This window comes from Trachypithecus francoisi, unplaced genomic scaffold (genome assembly GCF_009764315.1).
Source record: "Trachypithecus francoisi isolate TF-2019V2 unplaced genomic scaffold, Tfra_2.0 Lachesis_group6, whole genome shotgun sequence".
In the NCBI taxonomy this organism is placed as follows: domain Eukaryota; kingdom Metazoa; phylum Chordata; class Mammalia; order Primates; family Cercopithecidae; genus Trachypithecus; species Trachypithecus francoisi.
The window spans coordinates 21,611,836-21,637,357 of NW_022681471.1; the positions used below are offsets into that span (position 1 = coordinate 21,611,836).

The 25,522-nt window shown below is 42.0% G+C and overlaps 1 protein-coding gene across 3 annotated transcripts in view; it reads right to left on the minus strand.

Annotated features, from left to right (window-relative positions):
- Nucleotides 1-5,904: 5,904 nt before the first annotated feature.
- HS6ST2 (heparan sulfate 6-O-sulfotransferase 2) overlaps nucleotides 5,905-25,522 on the minus strand; it is a 353,137-nt gene continuing 333,519 nt past the window's right edge. For 2 of the 3 annotated variants that reach the window (XM_033201325.1, XM_033201323.1), the window contains one exon: nucleotides 5,910-9,025. In XM_033201325.1, the coding sequence (XP_033057216.1) occupies nucleotides 8,131-9,025 (895 nt within the window). In that variant the 3' untranslated portion in view covers nucleotides 5,910-8,130. Of the gene's footprint in view, nucleotides 9,026-25,522 lie in introns of all 3 variants that reach the window. The other variant, XM_033201324.1, reaches the window with a different exon arrangement.

The window sequence follows — 25,522 nt, forward strand, 5'->3', positions numbered from 1 at the left end:
TTCTGGCTGCCTGCTTCACTGGCCCTAACTCACAGTAAAGTGCTCAATACAGGTTTGTCAAATGAATGGGCTACAAGACAGAAATCAAGTTACCAGAAGCTGGACGCTAGGTCAGCAAGCTAGAGCTGGGTAAATAAATGCTTCCAGGCCAGGGTTGGCAGCTCATACCTGTAATCCCAGCACACTGGGAAGCCGAGGTGGGAGGATCACTTGAGCCCAGGATATCAAGACCAGCCTGGCCAACATAGTAAGACCCTGTCTCAACACAAAATAAAATTATCCAGGTGTGGTGGCTTGCCCCTGTCATCCCAGCTACTTGGGAGGCTGAGGTGGGAGATTCTGATTCAGAACATCTGCAGTGAGGCCTAGAGAATCTGCGTTTTTGAACCACATCAGGGAGGATTCTGAAGCCACCGGTTCATAGCTTCTGTTCTGAGGAAGTTTTAGGAAGATGAGCCCAGTGGTCAAGAAAGAGGCTAAAGACAGAAGGATAGGTAAGAAGACATTGGGACCATCCAGGTGGGCTACATAGAAACCTACCCTAGAAAGGGAGGGCTGGGAATATGCCAAGGTCCTGGGAGTTTGGGGAAAGCATGTGGACACTGGGAAGGGATGGGAAACTTGACAACTACTGATACTTGTTAGTGTTTCTTAGGTCAAGCCCATTTTTCTTTTCTTTTCTTTTCTTTCTTTTTTTTTTTTTTTTTTTTTTTGTGAGACAGGGTCTCAGTCTCTCTTTGTCATCCGGGCTGGAGTGCAGTGTCTCAATCACAGCTCAATGCAACCTTGACCTCCCAGGCTCATGTAATCCTCCTGACTGGGCCTCCCGAGTAGCTGAGACTACAGGGACACACTACCATGCCCAGCTAATTTTTATATATTTTGTAGAGAGGGGTTTCGCCATGTTGCCTGGGCTGGTCTCAAACTCCTGGGTTCAAGCAATCCTCCCCACTCAGCCTCCCAAAGTACTGGAATTACAGGGATTACAGGCATGAGCTACAGTGTCCAGCCTTCAAGCTCATCCTTGATAAACACTATTCATCTTAACTAATCAGTGTTGAGGCTCCTTATTTCAACTTCCTTCCCATGTGTTCAGCCTTGTGAAGCCAGAATCCATCTTTTTGACCAAATTCATAATGTTTTTGCCATATGGTCTCAAGGGCCTTGATGAACATGTAATCCTACTCTAGGTAGTTTCAGGGACAGAAGACCTCCTTCAGGACTGAGAGGAAAAAAAAACAGACTTGTGTTTTGGATGAATCCATGAAAAGGCTGATTAAGATTGGCTCTAGTTGGCTGGTTAGGTCCTATCAAGCTATGGTGTAGCACTCTCTTTTAAGAATTGACAGTTCTTCTCAGGTCCTTATAAGTTACATGAAATCCAGTAGAGCATTTTTAAGTCACAAAAACTGTTAAACTTTTCTTAGGCCCAGTTAGGCATCATTAAATCTTACTGATATTAGTGAAGTCACAAGATTGAACCAGGCGTAATGAAAATAGAATTTGTACAACTTAATGAGATTTGATGAAGATCATTGAACCTTATTCTGTCCTTAAGGCAATAGGACTAAAATTTAAAAATTCAAATTGGATAAATGCAGTTGTTTTTTTCTTCCTCTTTTTTTTTTTTTTAAGTAAAGTGAGCTAGCTGAATTTACAAGGCCTGTGTGTCCCATTCCCTGAGGGCCCTCTGTGACTGCTAATTTGAAAACGAATATGAGCTAACTTTTAATGGGTTACTCTCTCTCCTCCCTCCTAGGCGGCATAAATGCATCTTAATAGGGTCTTCTGGACATGCTTCTTTCACCCACAGAAGAGAACCCTGGAGTGTAGGCATTCTAGGCACCAAGCCAGACCCATAAGGGAAGCAGCTAGACCTGTGGAGTCCTCGCAGATCTCATCAGGCAGACAAGCCCATACTCCAGCAATGTTGGGTGAAGAGATGAGTGGGGAAAAGAGAAGGGCTGGAAGTGAGTCATCCTTGGCTAAGTGTGATAAAGTAGGTCCCCAATCAGCCAGAGACACCAGATAATGCCCTTTCATTGCTGGAGAGAGAATCTGTGACTCACTTGGCATTTTGTGGGTTAGATCTTTCAGAATGTTTCTGTCACTGGCTGCATTAGAAGCTCAGAAGTAAACTTTAAGATAGGTCTTTATACATTTGATTATGTTACATTTGAAACACATTTGTTTTATTTTTTAGAAAGGTTTCCTTAAATTAGTCACACCAGGACATATACTCTTTCTTGCCAATATTTTTAATTCTTGATCTCAGAGTCAGTCTTTAGCTACTGAAGATATAGGAATTCAGCAGACATCTAGTCCTCATGCTAATAACAGTAATAATGATAATTATAATACTATCAAACACATAATAAAGTTTATTTTATCATGCCTGTAATCTCAACACTTTGGGAGGTTAAGGTGGGAGGATTGTTTGAGCTCAGGAGTTCCAGACCAGCCTGGGCAACATAATGAGACCTTATCTCTACTAAAATTGTAAAAAATTAGCTGGCAGTGGTGGCATGCACCTGTAGTCCCAGCTACTCAAGAGGCTGAGGCTGGAGTATCAGTTGATCTCAAGAGGTTGAGGCTGCTATGAACTATGATCATGCCACTGCACTCCAGCCTTGGTGACAGAGTGAGGGTCTGTCTCTAAAAAATAAATAAATAAATAAATAGTAAAGTTTATTCTATATCAGGCACTGTGTTAAGTGCTTTACAAATACTAACTCATTTAATCCTCACGACAACCCTCTGAAGTTACAGCTTTTATTTTCTCCATTTACAGGTGAGAAAACTGAAGCATGGAGAGATTAGAGATTTTCCCAAGATCACAGAGCTGGTAAGGGGTGGAGTTGGGATTCAAACCCAGGCAGCATGCATATAGAGTCTATACTCTCAACCTATTACTTCAGCAGTAATCAATTTGGTTAGGAAAAACCATCCACTATATTCCTGTTTTGGAAGGGAACCCATGATACACTGTTGAACTTTTTCATTTAAAAAAAAAAAAAAAAGAAATCAGGTAACAATGAGAACAATATAGTTTTATCCTTTTAAATAAATATATGTGTTTGTGTGTGTGGTTGGAGGAAGAGCAGGAGGGAAGCAGGAGGGGGAGAGATAGCAGATTTGAATTTGGCTAGGACAAGGAGGTCTGGAGGAAATCATAATCACAGCAGTTATTTTGGGGGAGTGGGAGTTGTATAGGTAATTTCACTTTTTACTTTACATACTTATATATTGTTTTAATCTTTAAAAGCATGTGATAAAACACATACACATGCACACATTCCAAGAAACTGGCAGGCATCAGCTATCTAAGACTACTGAAGAACTACCTAAGCTTTCACCTATAATTACTGACACAGCATGTGGCTTGGATTTCTGCAATCCTGAGAGAAAAGACCAGGTTCTCCCCTGCTCTCAGGCCTAAAAGCAGTGATTCTCACGTAGTAGGTACTCTATAAATGTTGTTTGTGGTGGTATGGTATGGAAAGTATGTTGTTTGAATCATATCCTTCTATTCTCTCAGACTCTGGGATCATTACAAACTCTGCCAAGTTTTCAATACTCAGGAAATTTTGATTGGCTCTTTAGTTCCAGGGCTGACCAACCTTTTCTTTGGGGGTCAAGAAAATAAGTATTTTAGGCTTTTTGGGCCATAAGATCTCTGTTGCAATCACTCCCGCTGCTGTTGCATGAAAGCAGCCAGAGAAAATATGAAAAGAAATGGGCGTGCTGTGTTCCAATAATATTGTATTTACAAAAGCAGGCAGAGGGCTGCATTTGGCCCCAGGACAGTAGTTTTTGGACCCTGCTCTAGCTGCTCAGAACAGTGCCATTTGCACTGAGAAACAGCTCATTTGCTTTGTTTTCAGGATAGGTTTCTTCTGAAGTTCTGAGGGCTTTGCCCATTTGTGAAGATCTGAGGGATGTACTTTGGAAATTGTGAGGTGTTTATCAAATTCCTTGGACAGTTAAAACTCTCAGGCGGCCTCATTCTTGCCAAGTGAGAGATTCGGGTTGCCTTACTCCACAGTGCCAGAGGATTACGTTTGGAGTCAGCACACTCTGTTTTTTTGCTAGAACTTTCTACAAAGTACTCAGCTTTCGTTTCTTTGCTTAGTTCAATCTCTAGAGAAGACAAGAGATAAACATTTCCAGTCCACCTCTGATGACCATTTGTGCAAAAAGAATACCCTGTCTCCCCTTTCCCAACTTTCAGTGTCAAAAGCAGTGTCTTCAGGTCAATGAATGCAAGAAAGCTGTGGGTTGCACATCACAACCTGGCCTATTCTGTGGTTCTCTTCTGTGACTCAGACCCAGCATGTGAGTTTTATGCTTCTTTTTACCCCCGTACTACACCCATGGAAGGAAACCATCCTTCCCATTGTGACAGCTTTATTAGACCCACCACCCAAAGGCAGTCCTGGTTGTACTTAATTATCATCCTTATTGAGAATCCTAATTAAGTCCCGAGGAACTGAACCAATTCGTTGTTTCTTCATTCCAGCTCCAAGTTGGGCTGCCTCAACAGCTCATTCCTTAGCAGGTTTCCTATCTTTTCTCCACTACAGTTAGAGTGGACTGCTCTCCCTGAGTACCTACCCTCCTCAGGGAGGATATTTCGGAAATATTTCAAGGTCTTGGACTTTATGTTCCTGTTCACAGCTCCTCCCAAGGGGGTGTAGGATCTTTATACAATCAGACCCTTTGGCAGCCCAAATATTGATCAAGAAGCAGTTGACAGGCAAAACCACGTAAGCTGATATGGTTAGGCTTTGTGTCCCAACCCAAATCTCATCTTGAATTGTAATCCCCATAATCCCCATATCAAGGGAGAGACCAGGTGGAGGTGATTGAATCATGGGGGTGGTTTCCCCTTTGCTGTTCTTGTGATAGTGAGTTCTCACTAGATCTGATGGTTTTATAAGGGGCTCTTCCCCTTTCACTCAGCACTTCTCCTTCCTGCCACCTTGTGAAGAGGATGCCTTGCTTTTCCTTTACCTTCTGCCATGATTGTGAGTTTCCTGAGGCCTCCTCAGCCATGCAGAACTGTGAGTCAATTAAACCTCTTTCCTTTATAAATTACCCAATCTTGGGCAGTTCTGTATAGCAGTATGAAAATGGACTTATACAGTACATATGAGTAGTTTACAGGCTAAGGATACTTAACTACACCTCCAACCAAATTTGTAGCTTTCTTCCTTCTAATCCCTTGGGACTGACAATTGAAGCCTCTTTAGAAAAGTGCAAGGACAAATCATACCCCACTCCCCCATAGTGCTAACTACAAGAGTTGTTTGAAAAAATGTGTACATTTTGTGTTCAGGACTTTAAAAACCAATACATTAATGCTTACCTTTAAACTCTACCCTGTGCATAGAAGGGAGAATGAAGAGCACTATTTTTCCTTTCTGCATGCTCTTAGATATGCAAGTATTTACTTTAATAGGTTTTAACTTAAAAGTTATGCCTATTCATTTGCATAGCAAACTTTGTCTTACACCAAGAGTATCCAATCTTTTGGCTTCCTTGAGCCACACATAAAATACACTAACACTAATGATAGCTGATGAACTTAAAAAAAAAAAAAGTCTATGATAAATATAATGTTTTAACAAACTTTATGAACTTGTGTTGGGCTGCATTCAAAGCCATCCTGGGCTGCACGTGGCTGGTGGGCTGTGGGTTGGACAAGCTTGTACAAAAAACATGGACTCCCAGAAGGAATCACCCCAAATTAAGGCCATTTTAGTGTGAGGGATTAGAAGGGCCATCTAATTTTCATACTGGCTGCCAAGAGGAAAAAAGGAAATGCCTTGTTGAAAAAAATTCTGTTCTGGTTTGTGAGATCACAATGTCTAGTGGCTGCAAATCTTGAAATTATGAGATTACTCAGAGCCTGTAATTTAAACTTTATTTCATATCTATTGTTAAATTACACAAAATCAGTGAATGGTTTGTAAAGCTACACCAATGGACAGATGTTTACAGTTGAAATCATGGGATTTACATAATGGCAAAAGTGTATATTTATAACATCCTCTATATACAATAATCAGTATAGACGGAGAAAATGCACTTAATCTTTGCAAATCATGCACACCACAGCAATAACACAAAATGTTTTTTCTGTAAGCTCTTCCACTGGCTCAGGCTTCATCCTGCTTTCCAACAGTACCTATCAGTTTTAAAAGCAAACATTTTCAATTAAAACTAAAGAAAATTGAAATATCATAGTGATCTACTAACTATTTTAAAAACACAATTGTACACAAAATAGTTTTACTCTAAAACACTGTGACTTCAAAGTGTGGTTTTTAAAAAATTCCTTTCAGTTTTTTAGCTCTCAGGATTTTCAGGATTGCAATACTGTCAGACAAAACAAAAGCTAGAAATAGCGATACAAGCTCAGAGTCAAGAAAATCCATTTTAAACCCAAATACCCAGCTTCTTGTCCAGTTTGTGGCTATATTACTACAGATGAAACACATGAGCAGATTGTAAAAGATATCACTTCATGGTCACACTTCTAAGCGTGTCCCTTCTGAAAACATAAATGCCACTTTCAGTCACCTTGTTTGATTTACAGCCAGGAAGTTAGTATAAGTCATTGCATAAGTATAGCAAAATCCATAGTAAAATGAAAACTGCCAGGAATCGTGATGCTTGACAGCACAGTGGGTCACATACTTTTTACCTTGGTCAGTTTGTAATTGATACCATAGAAGTATTTTTGCATCGACTTACACTACCAAATCACTCTGTTCAACTCATATGTTCCTGATATGTAACCTCACTGCAGAACACTTTTTACTTTTGCTCTTTTCAAAACAAAAATTTCGTAGAAGGGTTTGCCCACATTATCAAGGTGCTATTGAATAACTCTGGCTAGCCTTCCTAATGCTTATTTTATCCTTTTTTGGCTTTTGTAATTGTCTACAAATCCGTCAACACGAAAAAGAACTAAAGGGCTAGAAATAGTTGGCCCAACTGGAAACATTATAGTAGAGATGTAGAAAAAGTAAGTAAGAGTTCACATTTTAGGTTAAATTCTATCTGATCAAGAATAACTTCAGCAATATTTTTAGACACATTATCCTGTTCAAGTTTCTTGATTAGGACCTCACTACACGAATACTGATAAAGTACTTCTATAGAAAGAAAGTCCTGACTTTAATCCAGGATTATATACCACAACAAACTCAGCAACACACCATTTAGATGATGAAAAAAGATTCTATACATGGGTTAATTTGGAATGAGCACAATTCAGAGAAGCCTTAAAATGAATGGGAAGCAGCGCCAAAATGATTCCAAGTATTGTTGAAATTACAGTGCCCTGAAAGCGCCTGGAAATTAGATCTTTACATTGGTATTTCATTTTGAAAAAAAAAAAAAAAAAAGGTGTTTTGTTTAATGTGAGATACACCCTGTTTAAAACCTTTAAACAGTAGAAGGTAGAAAAAGTTTTATATTTTAAACATCTCTTAAATATCAAGATATGAATCCTGTTCTTGAAAAGCCAATATTTTGACATAAAACTACTCATGTTTGGAGAGGAATTTTTTATTTTCTACAGCTTGGCAAGATTCACCATCAGTTGTTATTCTATTTAAATAGATTCCTTGTTAAAATCAGAAGAAAATAAAAGGTTTTATATTTCATTTTAGTCGCTTTATGTTTATACTTATTCTCACCCCTGGAAAAAACGTTTGAATCCAAGACTGGGTTTTAACAGTGTATCATGAATAATTTAAAGTCCATTTCTTAGCCATAAGTTAAATGGTCACATTTTATGTTTTCATTTTGTCTCCATGACTAATTTAAGAACTTCTTAAAATATCTAAACAGCAATTTCTGGTGAGTCTGGTTTGGCTTTCGGATTTCATAAATAGTCCAACCCCAAAAAGACAATTTAATTCCATATTGAGATTTGTTTTACCCACGCACAGTATAACACTGAATTGAAAGGCAACTGTAAAGGCAACATCTAAACTTTTTTTTTTTTAACTTCCCCAGTGAACGAAGCAGGATGTGTTTGGACACTTTCATCTTTTAAACTATGCCATCTTTTCAGTGGCGCTTTGGGAGAAGTATGTGCAGGCCTTTTTGAGCCATTTAACGCCATTTCTCTACACTGCCTATGTAGTCGTTGGTGCCATTGCTGGTGTTATCGTTCTGCTCCTTGCCTGAGTTCTGCTTCAGGCTTTCCCGGTTCTCCTTCTGGCTCGAACTCTGAGTCAGATTCTGCATCAGATTCTGCATCAGATTCTGTGTCAGATTCTGAGTCAGGTTCTGATTGGCATTCGGATTTGGGTTCTGACTCTGATTCTGATTCGGATTCTGGCTCTGGCCCTGGCCCTGGCTCTGAAAATGGGTCTGAAGGAGCCTTCCCTTCAGAAATTTTCGTTGTTCCTGACGCTTTCGCCTGGCCTCCTGATGCTCTTTCTGCCTCATAAACTGATACCTCTGCAAAAAGAGGTCTTTGGCATAGCTGTACAATTCCATATCCAGAAAATTCAGTCCCTCAATACGCTTTTGAATTTCCTCATTGATCTCTACACTAGAGGCCCTAGTGGTATTATACTGGGTAAATGGCGAAATAAAGTTCATGTTGAAGGTTTTCTCAAACAGATATTGGGTCTTCCGCTGAAACTCAGTGAGGCCAAAGAACGCCATGTGCTTCAGATTTGATTTGGCACTTTCCAGAAGGACCTTGTTTCTTTGCTTTTCAGGCATGACAGAGAGGTTGTAGCAGCCAACCAGGGTCAGGTCAGAGAGCATGCGCACCTGGCGGTTGTTGGCTAGATTATAGGGACAGTCCATAAACTCTTTGAGGGGGCAGCCAGACCAGTCATCGCCAGTGTAGCAGCTAGGCAGCTCTTCGGAGGTTGGAGGCCTTCCATCGCAGACATGAAGGGATGCTTTCCATGTTGCCCCTCGCTGGACATGCCTCCACTCACTCAAGTACCGGGACACTGGGTCTCGGAGGATGGTGATGTAGTGGAAGTTCCTATGGATGAAGCACAAAAACCACAGTCAGAGATATGGGTGAAATAAGTGGAGTCATGGAGGTACATGGCATATGTGTGTTCACTGGCCAAAAAGGAAGGCAAAGCAAAAATGACAGGGATCTGATGGCATTTGTCCTGTAAACTGTCCCTCAGCAGTCCCCTCTGCTAAGTCTCACTAGCCTAGAGATAGCTAAGTTTTTCAACCAATTTGCTGATACTTCAGCTAAAACAGGTATGAAAAGGTTAGATTCCAGACACTGACCTTGTCTTGCTTCACTCCTGTTCCCCCTTCCCCTCTTTTTCTCCCTCTCTAACCAAAGACAAAATCTTCCCAATGACACCATTGGCTAACTAGGCAACCACTTTATTTCATGCTCCCCACTGTAAACCATTTAGTGATCATGAAATGGAGACTCAATGGAAGCACATGCTTTATTGGAGTGAAATGGAGTTGACAAGTGGATTAAAATTCTAACCTTATTACATATGCAATAGTATATTTTCTAATATTCAGTCTAATCTGCATATCTTTATGTTTTTAAAAAAACTAATTAAAAGAGTGTATGATATGATACTCTTGATTCTGGCTGTTGTCATATTATGGCTCATACATTATGGAAGTGGAATGTAGAGATAGGCAGAGTAGCCCAGGGCCTCCAGAAATAAACGCTGTGCTTAGTCACTGACTGAAATAGACATGGTAGCTGCCAATGGCATATATGCAAGCTACTACCTTGGTTTCCAACTTTGCTCATATGATAATATTCCCAGGATAGGAAACTTAACGCTATCAGCAGCTTCAAAATGTCCCTTTTCCTTATCTACTGAAAGGGCACATGAATATCAGCAAGTGTGGAAGCTTTGCTGTATGGCTATCTTCTCTTTAGGGCTTCAAACAAAGTTCTTTGCTCAAATAGCAGACTAGCAAACATTTAAACCACATGCTAACATACTCACACCATACATGGTAAGCACACACCCCAGAAACATCAAATCTATGATACAATCAGGCATACTCCAGGAGAGAACCGTGTCGTTGCGCTTTTCATGAGAAATGAGTTACCACTCAGGTACAGAAGATGAAGGACGAGGTCACAGAAGAGCATATTGTGGAAGGAAAGCAACAATAAACATTGAATATTAGCATTTAGCTTCTTAAAGGAAACCCGGAGAATGGCTTGCAACTTTTCTGAAACATTCATTCCCATCTGATGGAGTGGTTGTTCTCTATACACGCATGAGGAGCCACAGAGAACCTGCTCAGCCACCTGCTTGACTGAATATTGGCTGATGTCCATTGAGGAAATGTTTCTCCCAACTGGGGCTTCCAGCAACTCAGGCATCCTGAAATCTATCTCCTATGCCTCTATCCTGTGCATGGTGCTTGCTCTGCCTGCCATGATCTTCCCTCTTTGGCTGGAAAATTCTACTCATCCTTCAAGTACCAGTTCGAGTACCATCTCTTCTGTGAAAAAATGTACCCCACTCTGTGTTGCCAGTTATCATTTCTTCCTCTGTGTTGCCATAGCACTTCATACTTAGCCTTTGTTAAAATATTTGTGATACTAGGGCTGGGCACAGTGGCTCATGCCTGTAATCCCAGCACTTCGAGAGGCTGAGGTGGGTGGACTACTTGAGGTCAGGTGTTTGAGACCAGCCTGGACAACATGGTGAAACCCCATCTGTTAAAAATACAAAAATTAGCCAGGCATGGTGGTGTGCTCCTGTAATCCTAGCTACTCAGGCAGCTGAGGCACAAGAATCACTTGAACCCAGGAGACAGAGGTTGCAGTGAGCTGTGGTTGTGCCACTGCATTTCAGCCTGGGCAACAGAGTGAGACCCTACTCCTCCACCCCACCACCCCCCCAAAAAATGTGTGATACTGAATTACAATTAATTGTTTATACTTCCACTTAAACTATGTTTTCAATGACAAGGGCTCTGTCGTATTCTTCTATATAACCCCCATCCCATCCATTCCAGCTTTGTACATTGGCCTTTATCCCTGGCATTAAGCAGAATCTCAGTAACTTCTTTAACTGCTTACTTGATGAACTATGCTGGGGAAGAGGAAGGAGAGAGCTAGGGACATGCCTCATGACATAAAAACTCACTTGAATAATCTTCCAAGTGCCTTGCAAAAAATCACAGGAAGGTTTTTCTTAAAATAAATCACTTTATATATTTTTTAAGGAAGAAACAAGCATAGGGCACAGGAGAAGCATCTGGGAGTGAGGATGGAAAAGGGGCCAAGAGCATCTTCACTTATCTCACTACTTTCCCTAGGACCTGACCTTGTTGGTGCCACTAAATTTCATCTCCATAAGGACACTGCTAAAGAGTAGTAGCTTTTGTTCTCCAGTAGCCTTTACCAGCAAAGATGACTACTAAAGCCCTGGGTTCCCTCCTTCCACTCCTAGTTTTAGTATTCATCCATTCAGTGCATATTTATTGAGCCTTTATGCTAGCCCTGAGGCAACAGTTTAGTGGCAATTAGTCTGATTATTTGGAAAAACAAAAAGAAATTTATTAAGGCCTGCGACACATTTGGATTAACCTTTCAACCAGCTTTTCCAGGCATGCATTGTAATGGGGGCTGCTTGGTGTTTTAACCCCCCAAAATGGAGTCACCTTCATGCTTAACTGGAAGTCTTCTTGCCCTAATTTGTTGTATTGGTTCAAGCCTACAGTGACATCTTCTGGTAAATATTAAGAGTGCACCACAGTGCAAGTCTGCAGCTCTCCTTCCTAAACACTGTTCCTAGCCTTTCAGAGCAAATAGATCCCAACCACCAGGGTTAATGACACAATCAATGTTTCATAAGCACCACCCCTACCCCAACATGGATAAAGAGAAGACAACACAGAGACAGACTTTCAGAGAGGGTCTCTCATGTTATGGGTGTTTGAATCCAGTATACATTCAACTTGAAGGTCACCTAGTGCCCTTAGGAAATACAGACAGCCCAATGTAGGCAGCCTCAGTGTCTACACTGTAGGGATTATCACTGCAGCAGAGAAGTTAGAGGGGCACACACATACACACACTGCTGCCTTGGTGATAACAGCCACCTAGACTCAGATGACAATACCTGCAGAGTTTCAGTGAGTGTCAACAGCCCCCTTCTTCCAGGGCAAATAGCCTTGGGGACCCAGAATGCCTCCACTGAAAGCACTTGATGCTGCTTAGAAATATTCCACATGTAAAAAGAAAGAAAGATCTGCTGCAGGTTAGGTGTCCAGTGTCCAGGGGTCTCCTGAATTGCATGGTGTGTTGGAAGTAGGAAGGCAGGTAAAGATAATACCTTGGAAGTTATGTCAGAAAAAGAATCCAGGATGCTCATTATATCCAAGGAAGAGCTTTTAAGGCAATATCAGAGAAGCACGCTGGCGAATGTGGCTGGGGTGGGGGGCAAAGAGAGATGTGGCCAGTTTTCCCTCAGTGGTCAGGTCAGGTCAAGACTTATTTAGTCTCGGCACCTAATGTGTGCCTGGCACTGTGGCAGGCACTGGGGATACAGACAAGGTTAAGCATGGAAACTTGGGGAAAAGGTTTCAATTGTGTGTGCTACAAATGCTTGGAGCAAGTAAAGGGTGTGATAAAAAACACTTCACACTGATTTCTAACCTAGCCTAAAGATAAGACAAGGGTTTCTGCAGCTTTATTTTTAAAAACAAATAAGAATTAGATGAGGCAACTGGGCATGGTGGCTCACACTTGCAATTCCAGCACTGTGGGAGGCCAAGGCGGGCAGATCACTTGAACCCAGTAGTTCGAGACCAGCCTAAGCAACATGGTGAAACCCTGTCTCTGAACAAAAATAGAAAAATTGGTGGGCATGGTGGTGCACACCTGTAGTCTCAGCTACTTGGGAGGCTGAGGTGAGAGGCTCACTTGAGCCTAGGAGGTAGAAGCTGCAGTGCTCCATGATATCACCACTGCACTCCAGCCTGGGTGACAGAGTGAGACTCCATCTCAAAAAAAAAAAAAAAAAAATGAATCAAGGAGAGAGGAAAGGAGTATAAGACAGAAGGTTCAGCATGGACAGAGGCATAAATCAGCCTACTGTGCAAGAGAAATGTGCATCAAAAAACTCCCGGGGAGTGAAGGAGTAGTGGCAGAATTGAAGATGGAGAGGGAGCCCAGGACCTGGTTATGAAAGGCCACAGATGCCATATTAAAGCATTCAAAGTTAATTCCACAGGAAACAGAGAGGCTTTGAGGGCTTTAAGCAGGGGAATGACACGATGAGGTCTGTGTTTTAGAAAGGTCATTATGTATAGTGTGTGAAGATGAAATTAGTGAAGTTAGTTAAGAGGTTACTGCAGAAGACAAGGCAAAAGAGAAGGAGGAGCAGACTAGAGAAATATTTAGCAGGTGAAAGTGACAAAAGGGATTCAGAGGAGAAAGAGAAGGAGTTAAGGATGCCTCCTAAGGCTCTGGAGAAGGTCTGAGGTGCCTGCGGGACATCTGAGTAGAGTTGAATGAACAGATCTGGCACTCAGAGAGCAACCTGAACTGAAGATAAGATACAGAGTGGTCAGCACAAAGTGGTAGTTTCCAGACCATCATGGTCTATTTAGGGATCTTTTTAAAATTCCACTTGTGTGGCTTCAGATATTGGAAGACAGCATTTACCCCAAGGATTTTCTTCTTTACGCTAAAAATGGTTTTCAACTATTCTCTATATAGCTTCAAGGCCCCACTATTCTGTTGTCTGCCTGCAAATGCATTCCACTTTATTGGAACATGGCCCTGTAAGCATGATCTGACAAGCAACAAGAAGGGAGAGTCTATCACTTCTCTCATTCTTGACACCATTTCTCTTAATGTGGCCTCAGATCACATGGACCATTTTGGCAGCCACACCACACCACTGATACACAGTAAGCTCAATTGTTTCATTCTTTCACATATATGCCACGCTGAAACTCAATCTATATTGTCAGGAACTGATGCAGTATATTTGTGGCCTTGTTTAATCTCTTCTTGATGGAAGAAATCTAAGCCTGTCAAAAGACATCTACATTCTGATTATATTCCCCAATGTCTTCACCATACTTCCCATTCCTGTTGGCAATGCCTGGATTCAGGCATTGATCAAAACAGAGTAAGATGCAGGTGACAGCAAGTCTCTGATAGTTGCTGGAAATCTTTCTTCAGGTTGACATGAAACTGAAGGGTGCTGCTGAATGGATTGACTTAATTTTAACTGAATGAGGCCAGTTCAGCCCCAGGAAAATCATACTCTGCCTGTTTCACTTAGTAGTAACTGGACAGGAGTTTCTTATGACCAAATGTATCACCTAATTAAAATGACAAGGTATCACATTTTTTAATTGGAGCCATGACTCCCAGTTGGGTTACATGGGTTAATTGAATGGCTGATTGGTGCTTCTGCATGCCCATGGTGCCTTTACAGGCACTACGCAGTTAAAGGTTTGCCACCTTCTACTGAAGGACAGTTCTCTGGGTGGCCTTGTACCAACACAGTACTCCCCTCGTTTTTGCTTGTCATTCTTAGAATAACTGTAGAATGTGCTTGGAGTGCAGTATCCTGAGATAGGGAGGAACTGCCTGAAACAGCAAGAGCCTTGTTCCAGTCCTTCCTGGAGAATCTAACATCTTGAGATAGGGAGGAAGTGCCTGGGACAGCCCAGCCTTTATTCCTCTCTCTCTTGGAAGCAGGATGTCCTTCAAAGCTTTGCTAAAGGAGTCACATGGTCCCTGAGGTATATAACTCAGGAAAGGCTGCCTTTTGGGGTCCCTCAGTGATGGTGCAAGTGAGGCATGCTTAGTCGAGACTCATTCACCCAGGCAACTTTCTTGAGTCTTGGGAAACCAGTTCACAATGGATCCTAGGCTTCTTTTGTCCCTTGCTGCCTATCTGTAAGTAATAAACTCACATTATGTAACTTGTTGCTTATGAGTGTGTTCTGTCTCACCAAACCCATATAAGTTTATAACAATGCAGTGAACCTGCTTTGTGTCTACAAGTTTAGGCCAACTTTTTCCTATCACTGATAAGCAATTGTGGAAATAATAGCAACAAATGAAAGAGTTGTCCAGGCAAGAAACCAAGGGGCCATCCTTGACTTCTCTAATCTCTCCTCACTATTAAGAGCTAAACATTCCCTTAAGTCCTTTCTAGTTTCTAAACAGCTCTGAAATCCATCCTTTGCACCACTGCCTGGGGTCAGGACTTCAATACTTCTCTACTAAAACATTGCAGTAGCATCCCGTCCTACCCTTCATGTCTCCAGTCCCAAGCCACTTCCACACCCCTAGATGGCACATACCTAACCTGTCATTCCCTAATTAAGCCCTCCCAATGGCTCCCTATCAACTATAACATGAAGCCCAAGCTCTTCCACATGCTAGAGACAGCCTTGTGGAACCCAGCAACCACCTTTCTTTCTGTCCAGCCTTATCTCAAGTGAGCTCCCTCTATACAAGTCTTTCTCAATTGTGAGTGATCTTCCATCTCCACTCCCCAAACCCCCAACTCTGGGCCACTTGGCAATATATCTGGGGATATTTTGGTTGTAACAACTTGGGGAGGGAGTTGGTACTGGCATCTAGTAAGTCAAGTCCAGGCATGCTGCTAGCTATCCTATCATGCACAGTCCCCCTACGACAAAGAAATAACTTGCCTCAGATGCCAATAATGCCAAGGTTGAGAAACCTTGCTCTATACCCTATATGAGGAATTTTCCAAATCAAAGTCCCAGGCAGTGACTCCACAGGTGCTTTGCCTCTGTGTATGGAATGCCTACTCTTTTGAATGACTTCTATTTATGCTTTGTAGATTACCTGGCAAAGTCTTTCAAAACTCAACTCAAAAACTGTCTCCTCTGCGAAACCTTCCTTGACCTCTCTGGACAGAATTAAGCACCCCCTTCTCTGCTCCAGTTGCCCTGGTGTTCTCCCATTGTAACATGTATCACAATGTGCTGGGATTGTCAAGCGATTTTTCTGCCTCTTCCACTGGACTATGAGCTCTGGGAGGGTAAGGACCATGTATCGTTTATCAACATAATATCCTCAGGGCCTAGCACAATGTTTGACATAAAGTAAGCAATTAATAAAAGATTGTTGAATGAATTTCTGCAGCAGAAGCAGCAGAGCTTATGATAAGCAAATAGGAAAATGCGTATTTTAGTCTTTGATAAGGAAAAGCCACTAGATGTCACTATGAAATAACAGATATACCATTTTATACCTGTAATGGAGCATTTTAAGGAGATGTAGCTGTGAAGGCGATTTAGTTATATTTAGCTGTTGTCTCTGACTTTTTGTGCAGTATCCCAGTTTAAAAGAAGGCTGGAAAGTTTAAGGACGTTAAAAATAACTAAATGGTTAAAAACAAGAATCTTATTTTTTATTCTCCTTTTAATAGACCATTCTGAAATAAGTGCCCAAGTTCTAAGTCACAGAATCCTACACTTGTCAGAACAGAAGGAAACTTTCGAGACAGTAAATCATTTAGGTCAAGCCCTTCACTTTAAAGGTGGGGATATCAAGGCCTAGAGAGAGACAGGCAGGGGCTTGCCCCCAAATCACATCTTGCCAATAGCTATTGAGAATCAATCTACCTAACAGAACTATTTCTGGGCTGAAGGCCTGTTATTTTAGAAGACCCTCTTTGTGTCTGCTAGTTACCTAGGATGGCACACTCAACCAGGCCTGAAAGAACTCACTAACCCCCATGAAGGTAAACATTTGGCTGCTCGAAGAGGACACTTTCTTACACCAACTACATAGCCAGGAGCTGGGGGGGCTCTGTGCCTGACACTTACACATTAACTCCCAACAATCCTGTGAATCATATATTATTATTCCCTTTTCCAGAATGAAGCAACTGAGACTCAGAGATGATGTGACTCTGGGTCACGCCTCAAGTTTAAGCAGGGGTGTTCAGGTCTCTCTCACTCTAGAAATGGTATTCTTTCCATACCCGTGCTAGGGCACAAGCCCAGGACTTCTGATTCTATGAGTAAACTAAAAAAGTGGTTCCTAAAGTGTGAGCCCAGAACCATCAGCATCAGCATCATTTAGGAACTTGTTAGAAATGCACACTCTCAGGTCCACTCACTGAATCTGAAACTCAAAGGCTGGGGCTTGCCAATCTGCATTTTGGGAAGCCCACCCAGAAATTCTGATGCACACATAGTTGAGTTTGAGAATCATTGTCCTAGGCATGTGGCTTCAGAGATCAGAAGTCTCTCAGAAATCCCAGGTGGTATCTAGAGTGTAGACAAGCCAACTGTGCCCCCAAGTGCAAGCTCTATCTCCTCTCTACTCCTTGGAGAAACCCTGGGGGCACCCATTTCTGTCAAGGGAAAGTCCAGGGAATGTTGCCTGAGCAAAGTTCTGAGGATCATGCTGTAAACGTTTGCTTTCCTTTGAGGCTCCTGGTTCATGAAAGGCCATGATAAGGTTTTCCCTGCTCTACTCAAAAGGGAAATAAATATCAAAGACATTTTTTAATAGAAGAAGGCTAGAAAACCTGTAGCAGTTAAGGTCATAGGAGTGATCAATAAAAAGTTAATTTAAGAAAGGAAACAAATTCTTATCCCAAATCAATAGGAGTGAACATTTTATTATACCTGTAGTATATATATGTATGTGTGTGTGTGTGTATATATATATATATATATATATTAAAGTTCAGCCTTTGCACATCTTGTTGCAAGAGAAACAGTGAGTGGTAGAAAAAGAACTGTGGTCGGTGGTCCTAAGTAAACCCAATAGTTGGGGGTTGTATATGACACTGAGTCATTAATGTTGAAGGTCTGGTCTCCTTCCTTGGCTAATGAAGTCTAAAGCAACCACATGGATCCTCACATTGCATGTAAATGACTGGGTCAAAGCAAGGAGGAAGGCATTCAAATCAAACAACATTAATATGTGAGCACAAACTAAATAAAAGTATGGTAAATTGAATCAAAGGCAAACATGCCTCTGATGGAGCTGGACCCCTTAAGCCCTGGAGGTGCTGTTTTAAGTGCTTTTCTTGTGTGGCTCATATTAGTAGTCCCCAAATAGGAGTTTAATAAATGCTGTTATCAGCAGTGGCAGCAGTCTCATAAAAGAAGTGTGGGACTTCACAAGGGGAATATTTTGAAGCAGACAGATGTGCCTGTAGATGTGTTGTTTTTGGCACATTTGTCACAACAGTTTTGTGGCTTAGTAGTCATGCTTTATCTAGTGAGAAGAGTGAGCTGTTGCATTTGTAGACAGTGGGTTACATAGAGCAGTGTGACACATGACTTCATTTAATTGTCTTCATAGCACTAGAAAGACCTAAATTATCTGGATGCTGAACCTTTTCCTTTCCCCTTCAAGTTCATGCTGTGGGCTGCCGACTTAGCCAGACTTTCTGGGCAACCCATGAGAGGTGGGGAGCAAGGTAAACTCTTGGAAGCACAGTGATCTACGAGACAAGCAAGACTTATTAGACACAAGATCTACCAGACACAAAACCAAATCTGAAGAGGCTGAAGGTCTTGCACCCACCAAACATGCTATTCAGTTCTCCTTGCAGGAGTTTTCTGCTCTTTTTCACACCTCACCCAAAGGAACAGTTCTGTGTATATAAAGTAACACCTTCATGCATTGATTCTTTTCCTCTGATTGACTGAAAGTAAACCCATCTGTGTGTATTGTGGGGAGTGCTTAAAGGAGCACAAATGGGTTTTCATTAAACAGAAGGATGTTTTTCTATGCAACTGTTTTTCTTTAACAAAGCAGAAATTTTTTTTCCTTTGTTGAAAATAAAGAAGATTTCTAATGCCTTTGAATTCAAACTCAAGGTGGAATTCTTCACACAATCAGTCCTGGTGATATTTACTTCTTTTTAAAAGAAATCACTCTCCTCTTTCCCAAAGCACAGTAGGTTTCAAAGTACAAAATCTAAGGGCTTTTGCAAACAGTGAGAAAGCTGAGTTCTTTAACAAGATGTGGAATTCCAAACTTTATGACCCATAGTTGCAGGCCTTTACCCAGAATCCATCCAATTGCTTGGCATCATGAAAAGTTTTGTAGATTACACTGCCTTTCCCCCAATTTTTAGCATTCTAAAATTATTTTGTGAGTCTTAGTTCATTAACAGTTAGTGTATTTTTGAGGTGGAAGAAACTTCTATGAAAAACCCCTACAGCATGCAGATGAGGGGACCGGGGTCCCATGAAGAGATATGATTTGCCCAAGTCACATGGAGACCAGATCTAACACTGATTGACAAACTCAGGCTTCCTGCCTGACTTTCCTTCTAGGAACTCCTCCCTCCGCATATGGATCTTCTTGGCTTACTGAGTGTTTCTATGTAACATCTTCTGTCAAATCCCTTGAGGATTGGCATCTGGAACTGCCAGAGCTAGGGTTTGGTTCTCTTCCTTCTCCCAACCCTGAAACAAGAGTGAGCAGAGGGGAAGAATCATAAGCTCCATGCCACAGTGGACGGGAGGAGGTTGGGGATATTTCTAAGTGTCCCCACTGGGAATACCATGGTTTGCTCTTCAGATAAAGATCCCTAGTGCCTCTTGTCCCAGGAATCCATTACTTTGGTCCTGCCTTTTGATTGACTAGTACATTCACATAAAACCCTGCATGTTTCAAGCCTTAACTAAAAAGTAATAAAACTGGTACTTTCATGAGACTCAATCCAAAAACAGGCATGTGCAAAGAGGGGACATAGTGCTCTTTTAGCCCTGGAGGTGAGGGGCTTGGCCTTGGGTTGCAAGACAAATGTTTAATCAATCCATGAACAACGTATCAACTCTGAGTGACCTAGAAGTCGCCATAATTAGAGCTGTAGGCATGGTGAGGAAGTTGCATGTATAGGGTGCCAGCTTTCAAAGAGCTTAGAATTGGAGAGATAGGACTACTATTCAGTGGGGGAGGGAGCAGATAGAGGCACAGTATAGTTCAGTGCTAATTGTATCATACAGAGATTAAGTGAGAAATGAGTTGGAAGGAGAGAGTTGACTGTGTTATGGTCATCAAGGAAGGCTTCATAGAAGAGGAGGAAGAATATGACGGACTCTGAAGGATAAGAAGGATTTGACTAGGTGCGTGTATGGTGGTGGGGTGGGTGGAAGGCATTCTGACATCAGCAAAGAGCACACAGATAGGAAACTAATAAATGTTTTGATTTAACAGGTGCCTACAGTATGTTAGACACTATGCTAGAAGCTTTTTCGGAAAACCTATCAAATAGGTGTTAATGTCTTCATTTTAGTCACAGTGTATGTCATGAAAAGGGCTTGTTCTAGAGCTGCACTGTCCAATATAGTAGCCATCAGCAACATGTGGCTACTGAGCTCTTGAAATGTGGCTAGTCTGAACTAAGAAGTGCTTTAAGTTTTCAAGCATACTAAGATTTCCAAGACTTAGAGGCAGAGAAAATATCTCATGAATTAATTATTATTTATACTGATTACATGTTGAAATAATAATGTGAATATATTTGGTTAAATAAAATATATTATTAAAATTAATTTCATCTGTATCCCCATTTTTAATGTGGATACTACAAAATTTAAAATTGCATAGGTGACTTGCATCATATTTCTTTTTTTGAATTTCAACTTTTATTTCAAATACAGGGGTACATGTGCAGGACTGTTATATGGGTATACTGCATGATACTGAGGTTTGGGGTATGGATCCCATCACTCAGGTGGTGAGCATAATTTCCAACAGGCAGTTTTTCAACCCACAAAGTAGTTCATGGTGTCTATTGTTCCCTGTTTGTGTTCATGTGTGCTCAATGTTTAGCTCCCACTTCTAAGCGAGAACATGAAATACTTGGTTTTTTGTTTTTGTTTGTTTGTTTGTTTTTGAAGATAGTCTCACTCTGTCTCTCAGGCTGGAGTGAAGTGGTGCAATCTCAGCTCACTGCAACCTCCACCTCCTGGGTTTAAGTGATTCTCCTGCCTTAGCTTCCCGAGTAGCTGAGATTACAGGCATGCCACCACAATGCCCAACTGATTTTTGTATTTTTAGTAGAGACGAGGTTTCACCATGTTGGCCAGGCTGGTCTCAAACTCCTGACCATCTCAAGTGATATGCCCGCCTCGGCCTCCCAAAGTGTTGAGATTACAAGCATGAGCCACCACACCCAGCAATATTTGGTTTTCTGTTCCTGCATTAATTCGCTTACGCTTATCGCCTCAAGGTGCATCCATTGCATTGTATTTCTATTTGACAATGCTGATCTACAGCCAGACTGCCTGAGTTCAAATTCCAGTTCTGGCAGTTACTAGCTGTGTCATTTGGGCAAATAACTTAACCTCTCTGTGCTTCTACTTTTCTCATTTACAATGCATGAAAACCATAGTCTTTATGAAGAGAAAATGGGGAGATATATATATATATATATAGTCTTTGTGTCCTCACTGACAGAAGTGTCTGAGCCTCCAAGGAGTGTGCCCTCACCCACTGGGCTGTTCATTCTCATATGTGCCTGAGCATAGCCTCAGGAGTCACAGGCCAGGAGCACAACTGGCCTGGATGCAGCAGGACATTTGAGTAGGAGGCAGTTGGATATGCTGGGATGTGAAATGAGGGATCCAATTCTATGGTTTTTGTGGGCCCCTTACAGAACCGTAGGGCTGGGATCTGAGCATTTTAGAGCTGAGGGGCCCAGGGGCAAGGGTATAGCTGGCTACCGTTTTAGACCATACTTCCTTTTCCATGGATCCCGAAACCAGACAGCCAGCTCCCTTTCCATGTCTCTAGATTGTGAGAAATCCAGAGATACATGAATCATTTCTTTAGGGACCTCTACAGAGACAAGAAATCAAGTAAGAGGCCTTTTTCACATGGTAGGCAGTCAATAAATATTAAGGCAATTTTGGGCTGGTGGTAGCCAGGCCCACGCATTCACCTGGGCCTCCTGGACATGTGCTGTCTGGGAGGCAGGTACCCTAACTGTGCTTTGGAAAAATCATTAGAAGAAACCTAGTCAGGAAAAATACCTGCTCTCAGCATTGTGCTATTTTCCAGAGCAGCACAGGGGAAAAGTTTTCCCCCTAAATGAAGGCTTCCCTTCTTGAGCCCTGGGTTGATTTTAATGAGCTCTAATATTGTTTTAAGGTGCTGAGAGAGATGAAGTGCAAACCCTGGCTTTTTCTAGGGGGTGTGGGGCAACAGAACTTTTTAACCATTTAAACTGTGAAGAATTGGAGCTATTCAGGATTTCAAGGGCTGGCAGGGTCATGCCTCCTTTCACCAGGGAAAGTTTTTCCTTTGGATATTCAAGCTGCAAAAGGCATGATTACTGAATAACATGGCTGGGCTACATGTGTGGGGAAATAAGCATTCTATACCAGTAACAGGCACAGCCTTGTTTCTTTACAATGATAATACTGGGTGGTGAAAAACGCTCATCCATCCCCCATCCCACCTCTCTAGCTAAGGAATGTGATGTCAAACTGGGGCAAGTACAGGAAGGAGGACTGAAGACATGAAGATCCTGATTGAGCAGAAGGAATTATTTTGAAGGTTATGTTAGTGCTGAAACTGACAAGCGTTCTGTAAGTTTTGTGCATCAGAGGTTTCTTTTTCATGGCATAGGGACTTTGGACAACTGTGTTTCCCCTTTAAGGCAAAAAGGGTACCTTCCCTGAAATCAGTGGCCTAGTACTGGGGAGTCAGGGGGCAGTTGCCCTCATCATCCCTTCTCCACGCACAGTATGTTCCTCCAGATTGCAATTTTACGTCACACTGCAATGTCCTGAATCCTAGAGAAAAGACATTTTTGTCCAAAATGTGACAGAATAGAAAAACAGTATGTGAAATTAGACAGCTATGCATGTTGTAAAATATAAGCCATGGCTCTACTTTAATGAAAGCATGAACATTCCATAATTTTTGACAGAATAGAATCTTTTTTTTTAAGTGGCACTTTACAAACCTCATCTTGTGCAAAACGGGATCTTATTTCACTGAAAGGGGGTGGGGCCATTTTACTCATCATGGTTGGGGGCAGTTCAACCAAGGGGGAGCCCAAGAGTGTTCCACACCTCCCTCCATGCACACAATGAGCTCTGGATTACTTTCTCGTTGAGTAAGAGCCATGTTCCATGTGTGGAAACTGGCCACCCGATGAAAGGTAAGCTCCCTGTGAAGGGAACCAATGAGAGCCACTCACAGATGAAAGTGACAAACTCATATTTTTCACAGAGTAGATGGTTTGGGAGACCTCTCAGAGGTCACCTGTTCCAATCACTTTAGCAATGAGAATGCTAAAACCCAGAGGTGAAGGATAGGGACTCAGCCAGGGTCATTTGGCCAGTTTATGGCACAGAAGGGACCCAAAACCAAGTCTCTGACTCCTTGTTCACTTTCCTGATTATCATCCTTAAGATGACCAACAAACTGGAATCAGCTTTAGGCAAAGGCAACCCCTCTATTTGGTTGACGTTCACTTATTCTCTACTGCAAGACTTGACACCAATAAAGAAGGACTCAAAGTCAATGCCCACATTAAGACAGATGTCTGACCCTGACTTTCCAACTAAGGCAAATGCTAGAGGGCAGAACCTGCCTCGGATTCTTCAAGTCATCATTTACTGTGAGGACATGTCAATGAGAAGAGAGATCTGCTTGTGTGTTGCATGAGCCACCTACAGAGCCTTCCCTCCTGGCTTGGGCTTTTTTGCCTGGAATTGAGCTTAATTCTCAGAAATAGTGACTCACTGCAAAGTGGATATAAGGCCAGAGATAATTACTCTAAACGACATTGCCCTTCTCACAATAGTTTTTCAGAAAAGTCATCTGAAGAAAATTCATTGATATCTCAGTGCCTGAGAGAAGGAAGGAAGGAAAGAAGGAAGAAGGGAAGGAGGGAAGGAGACAGGAAAGGACAGAAAGAGGGAAGGAAGAGAGGAAGAAAGAGGGGAGGGAGGGAAGGAGGGAAGGACAGAAAAAGAGAAGGTGGGAAGATAGGAGGCAGGGAGGGAGGGCTGATTAATAACAATCAGAAATTTTAAAAGGTTTCCACTGTTTTTATATCTTTCGTTTCTCACTCAATCCCATGAAGTATACAGGACAAGATATAAAATTCCCATTTTACAGATGAGGAAACTGAACCTCAAACAAAGGAGGTGACTTTCCCAAAGATATATAGTTGGTCAGCAGTGGGTCTAGGACCAGAACCCAGGTTTCCCAACTCCCAATTCAGTGTCTCCCCCATGTTTTCTCTGTTGCATGTTAAGCCTCAGATAAATGGCTGCATACTCCATTTCTCTTATTTTGTCTTGCAAACCAGGCTAGACACTCCTTAAGAGCCAACTATTTGGTATCTCTCCTGTCTGTCAACACAGGGCCCAGCACCTTATGGGAACTCAGACTGGTGGGTTAAGTGATGAGCCTTCTAGCATGAAGCCTTGAAATCACACAGGATGCTCCATTTTATCCTCTCCCACCAATCAGAAACAAAGGGCATTGTCCCCTACACTACACAGGCCCTGAAATGAGTCCCAGAAAGACTCCACCTCTGGCTGGTGCAGTGCCTCAGGTCCCCGGGTTGGCATTTCACCAGTCAGGATAGACTGCTGCACCCACAATACAATTTGGAAGGGTAAAGGAGGCCCCTTCTCCAAATGTTCCCCAGTGAGGCCTGAAATCCCATGCTTAGTTACTATTTCTTTTGTCCTTTGTTGTAGCTGGGAGACCTTGGCCCTCCAACCTTCTCCATTCCTCCTCCTACACCTCTCCCTTCTTCCAGCCTTTCCCCCACTGGACTCTCTCTCTGGGCTTAGTCTGTTCAAAATCTGAGATCTAGAAGGAAAGTCACTAGAAAAACTCATTTTGTTCAAGTGTCATGTACTTAGCACCACCAGAAAGATTTCTATTTTAAAGGGGCAGCCCATAAGGGGCAATGCTATGCCCTCTTATGGTAGAATTTCAGGCAGCAGTAGGGCAAGTTCTATGGGGCAGGAGGCCATCCAAAAATCACAGCATGTAGGAGACCAGCTATTGTGCACAGGTAAAGGCTGCTTCAATAGTCATAATCAGGAAACCTATTCCTTTCTGCTCAAAGAAAGTAAAGGAATTTAAAATGAAGTCTTTTGGGGACAGTTTTGATCAAACGCTTTTTCCTTTTCAGAACCATGAATCGGTCATGAACACACTAAGTTAAAACAAGATTTGATTTCCCCAAGGCTACTTCTGAAGTCCTGTTGTTCCCCTATCCCACCTCCTTCCATTTAACATTCATGAGTCAAGGTGTTACTAGAAATGCATGCAGGGAGAACACGTCGACCTTCACCTTCTATGTGGTGGAAAGAATGTGTTGACAGTTGAAATATGGGCAGGTACATTTTTGGGAGACTGGCATTGCTGCATTTCAGCATACCAAGCACAGTTCAGGTGATGAGTGGGTCACCTTTGAGGTTTTTCAATAATTAGAAGTATTTGTATTTCTCAGTTCATTTCCAATGATTAAAGAGCTATTATTCCAAATATTTTGAAAGGAATAGCACC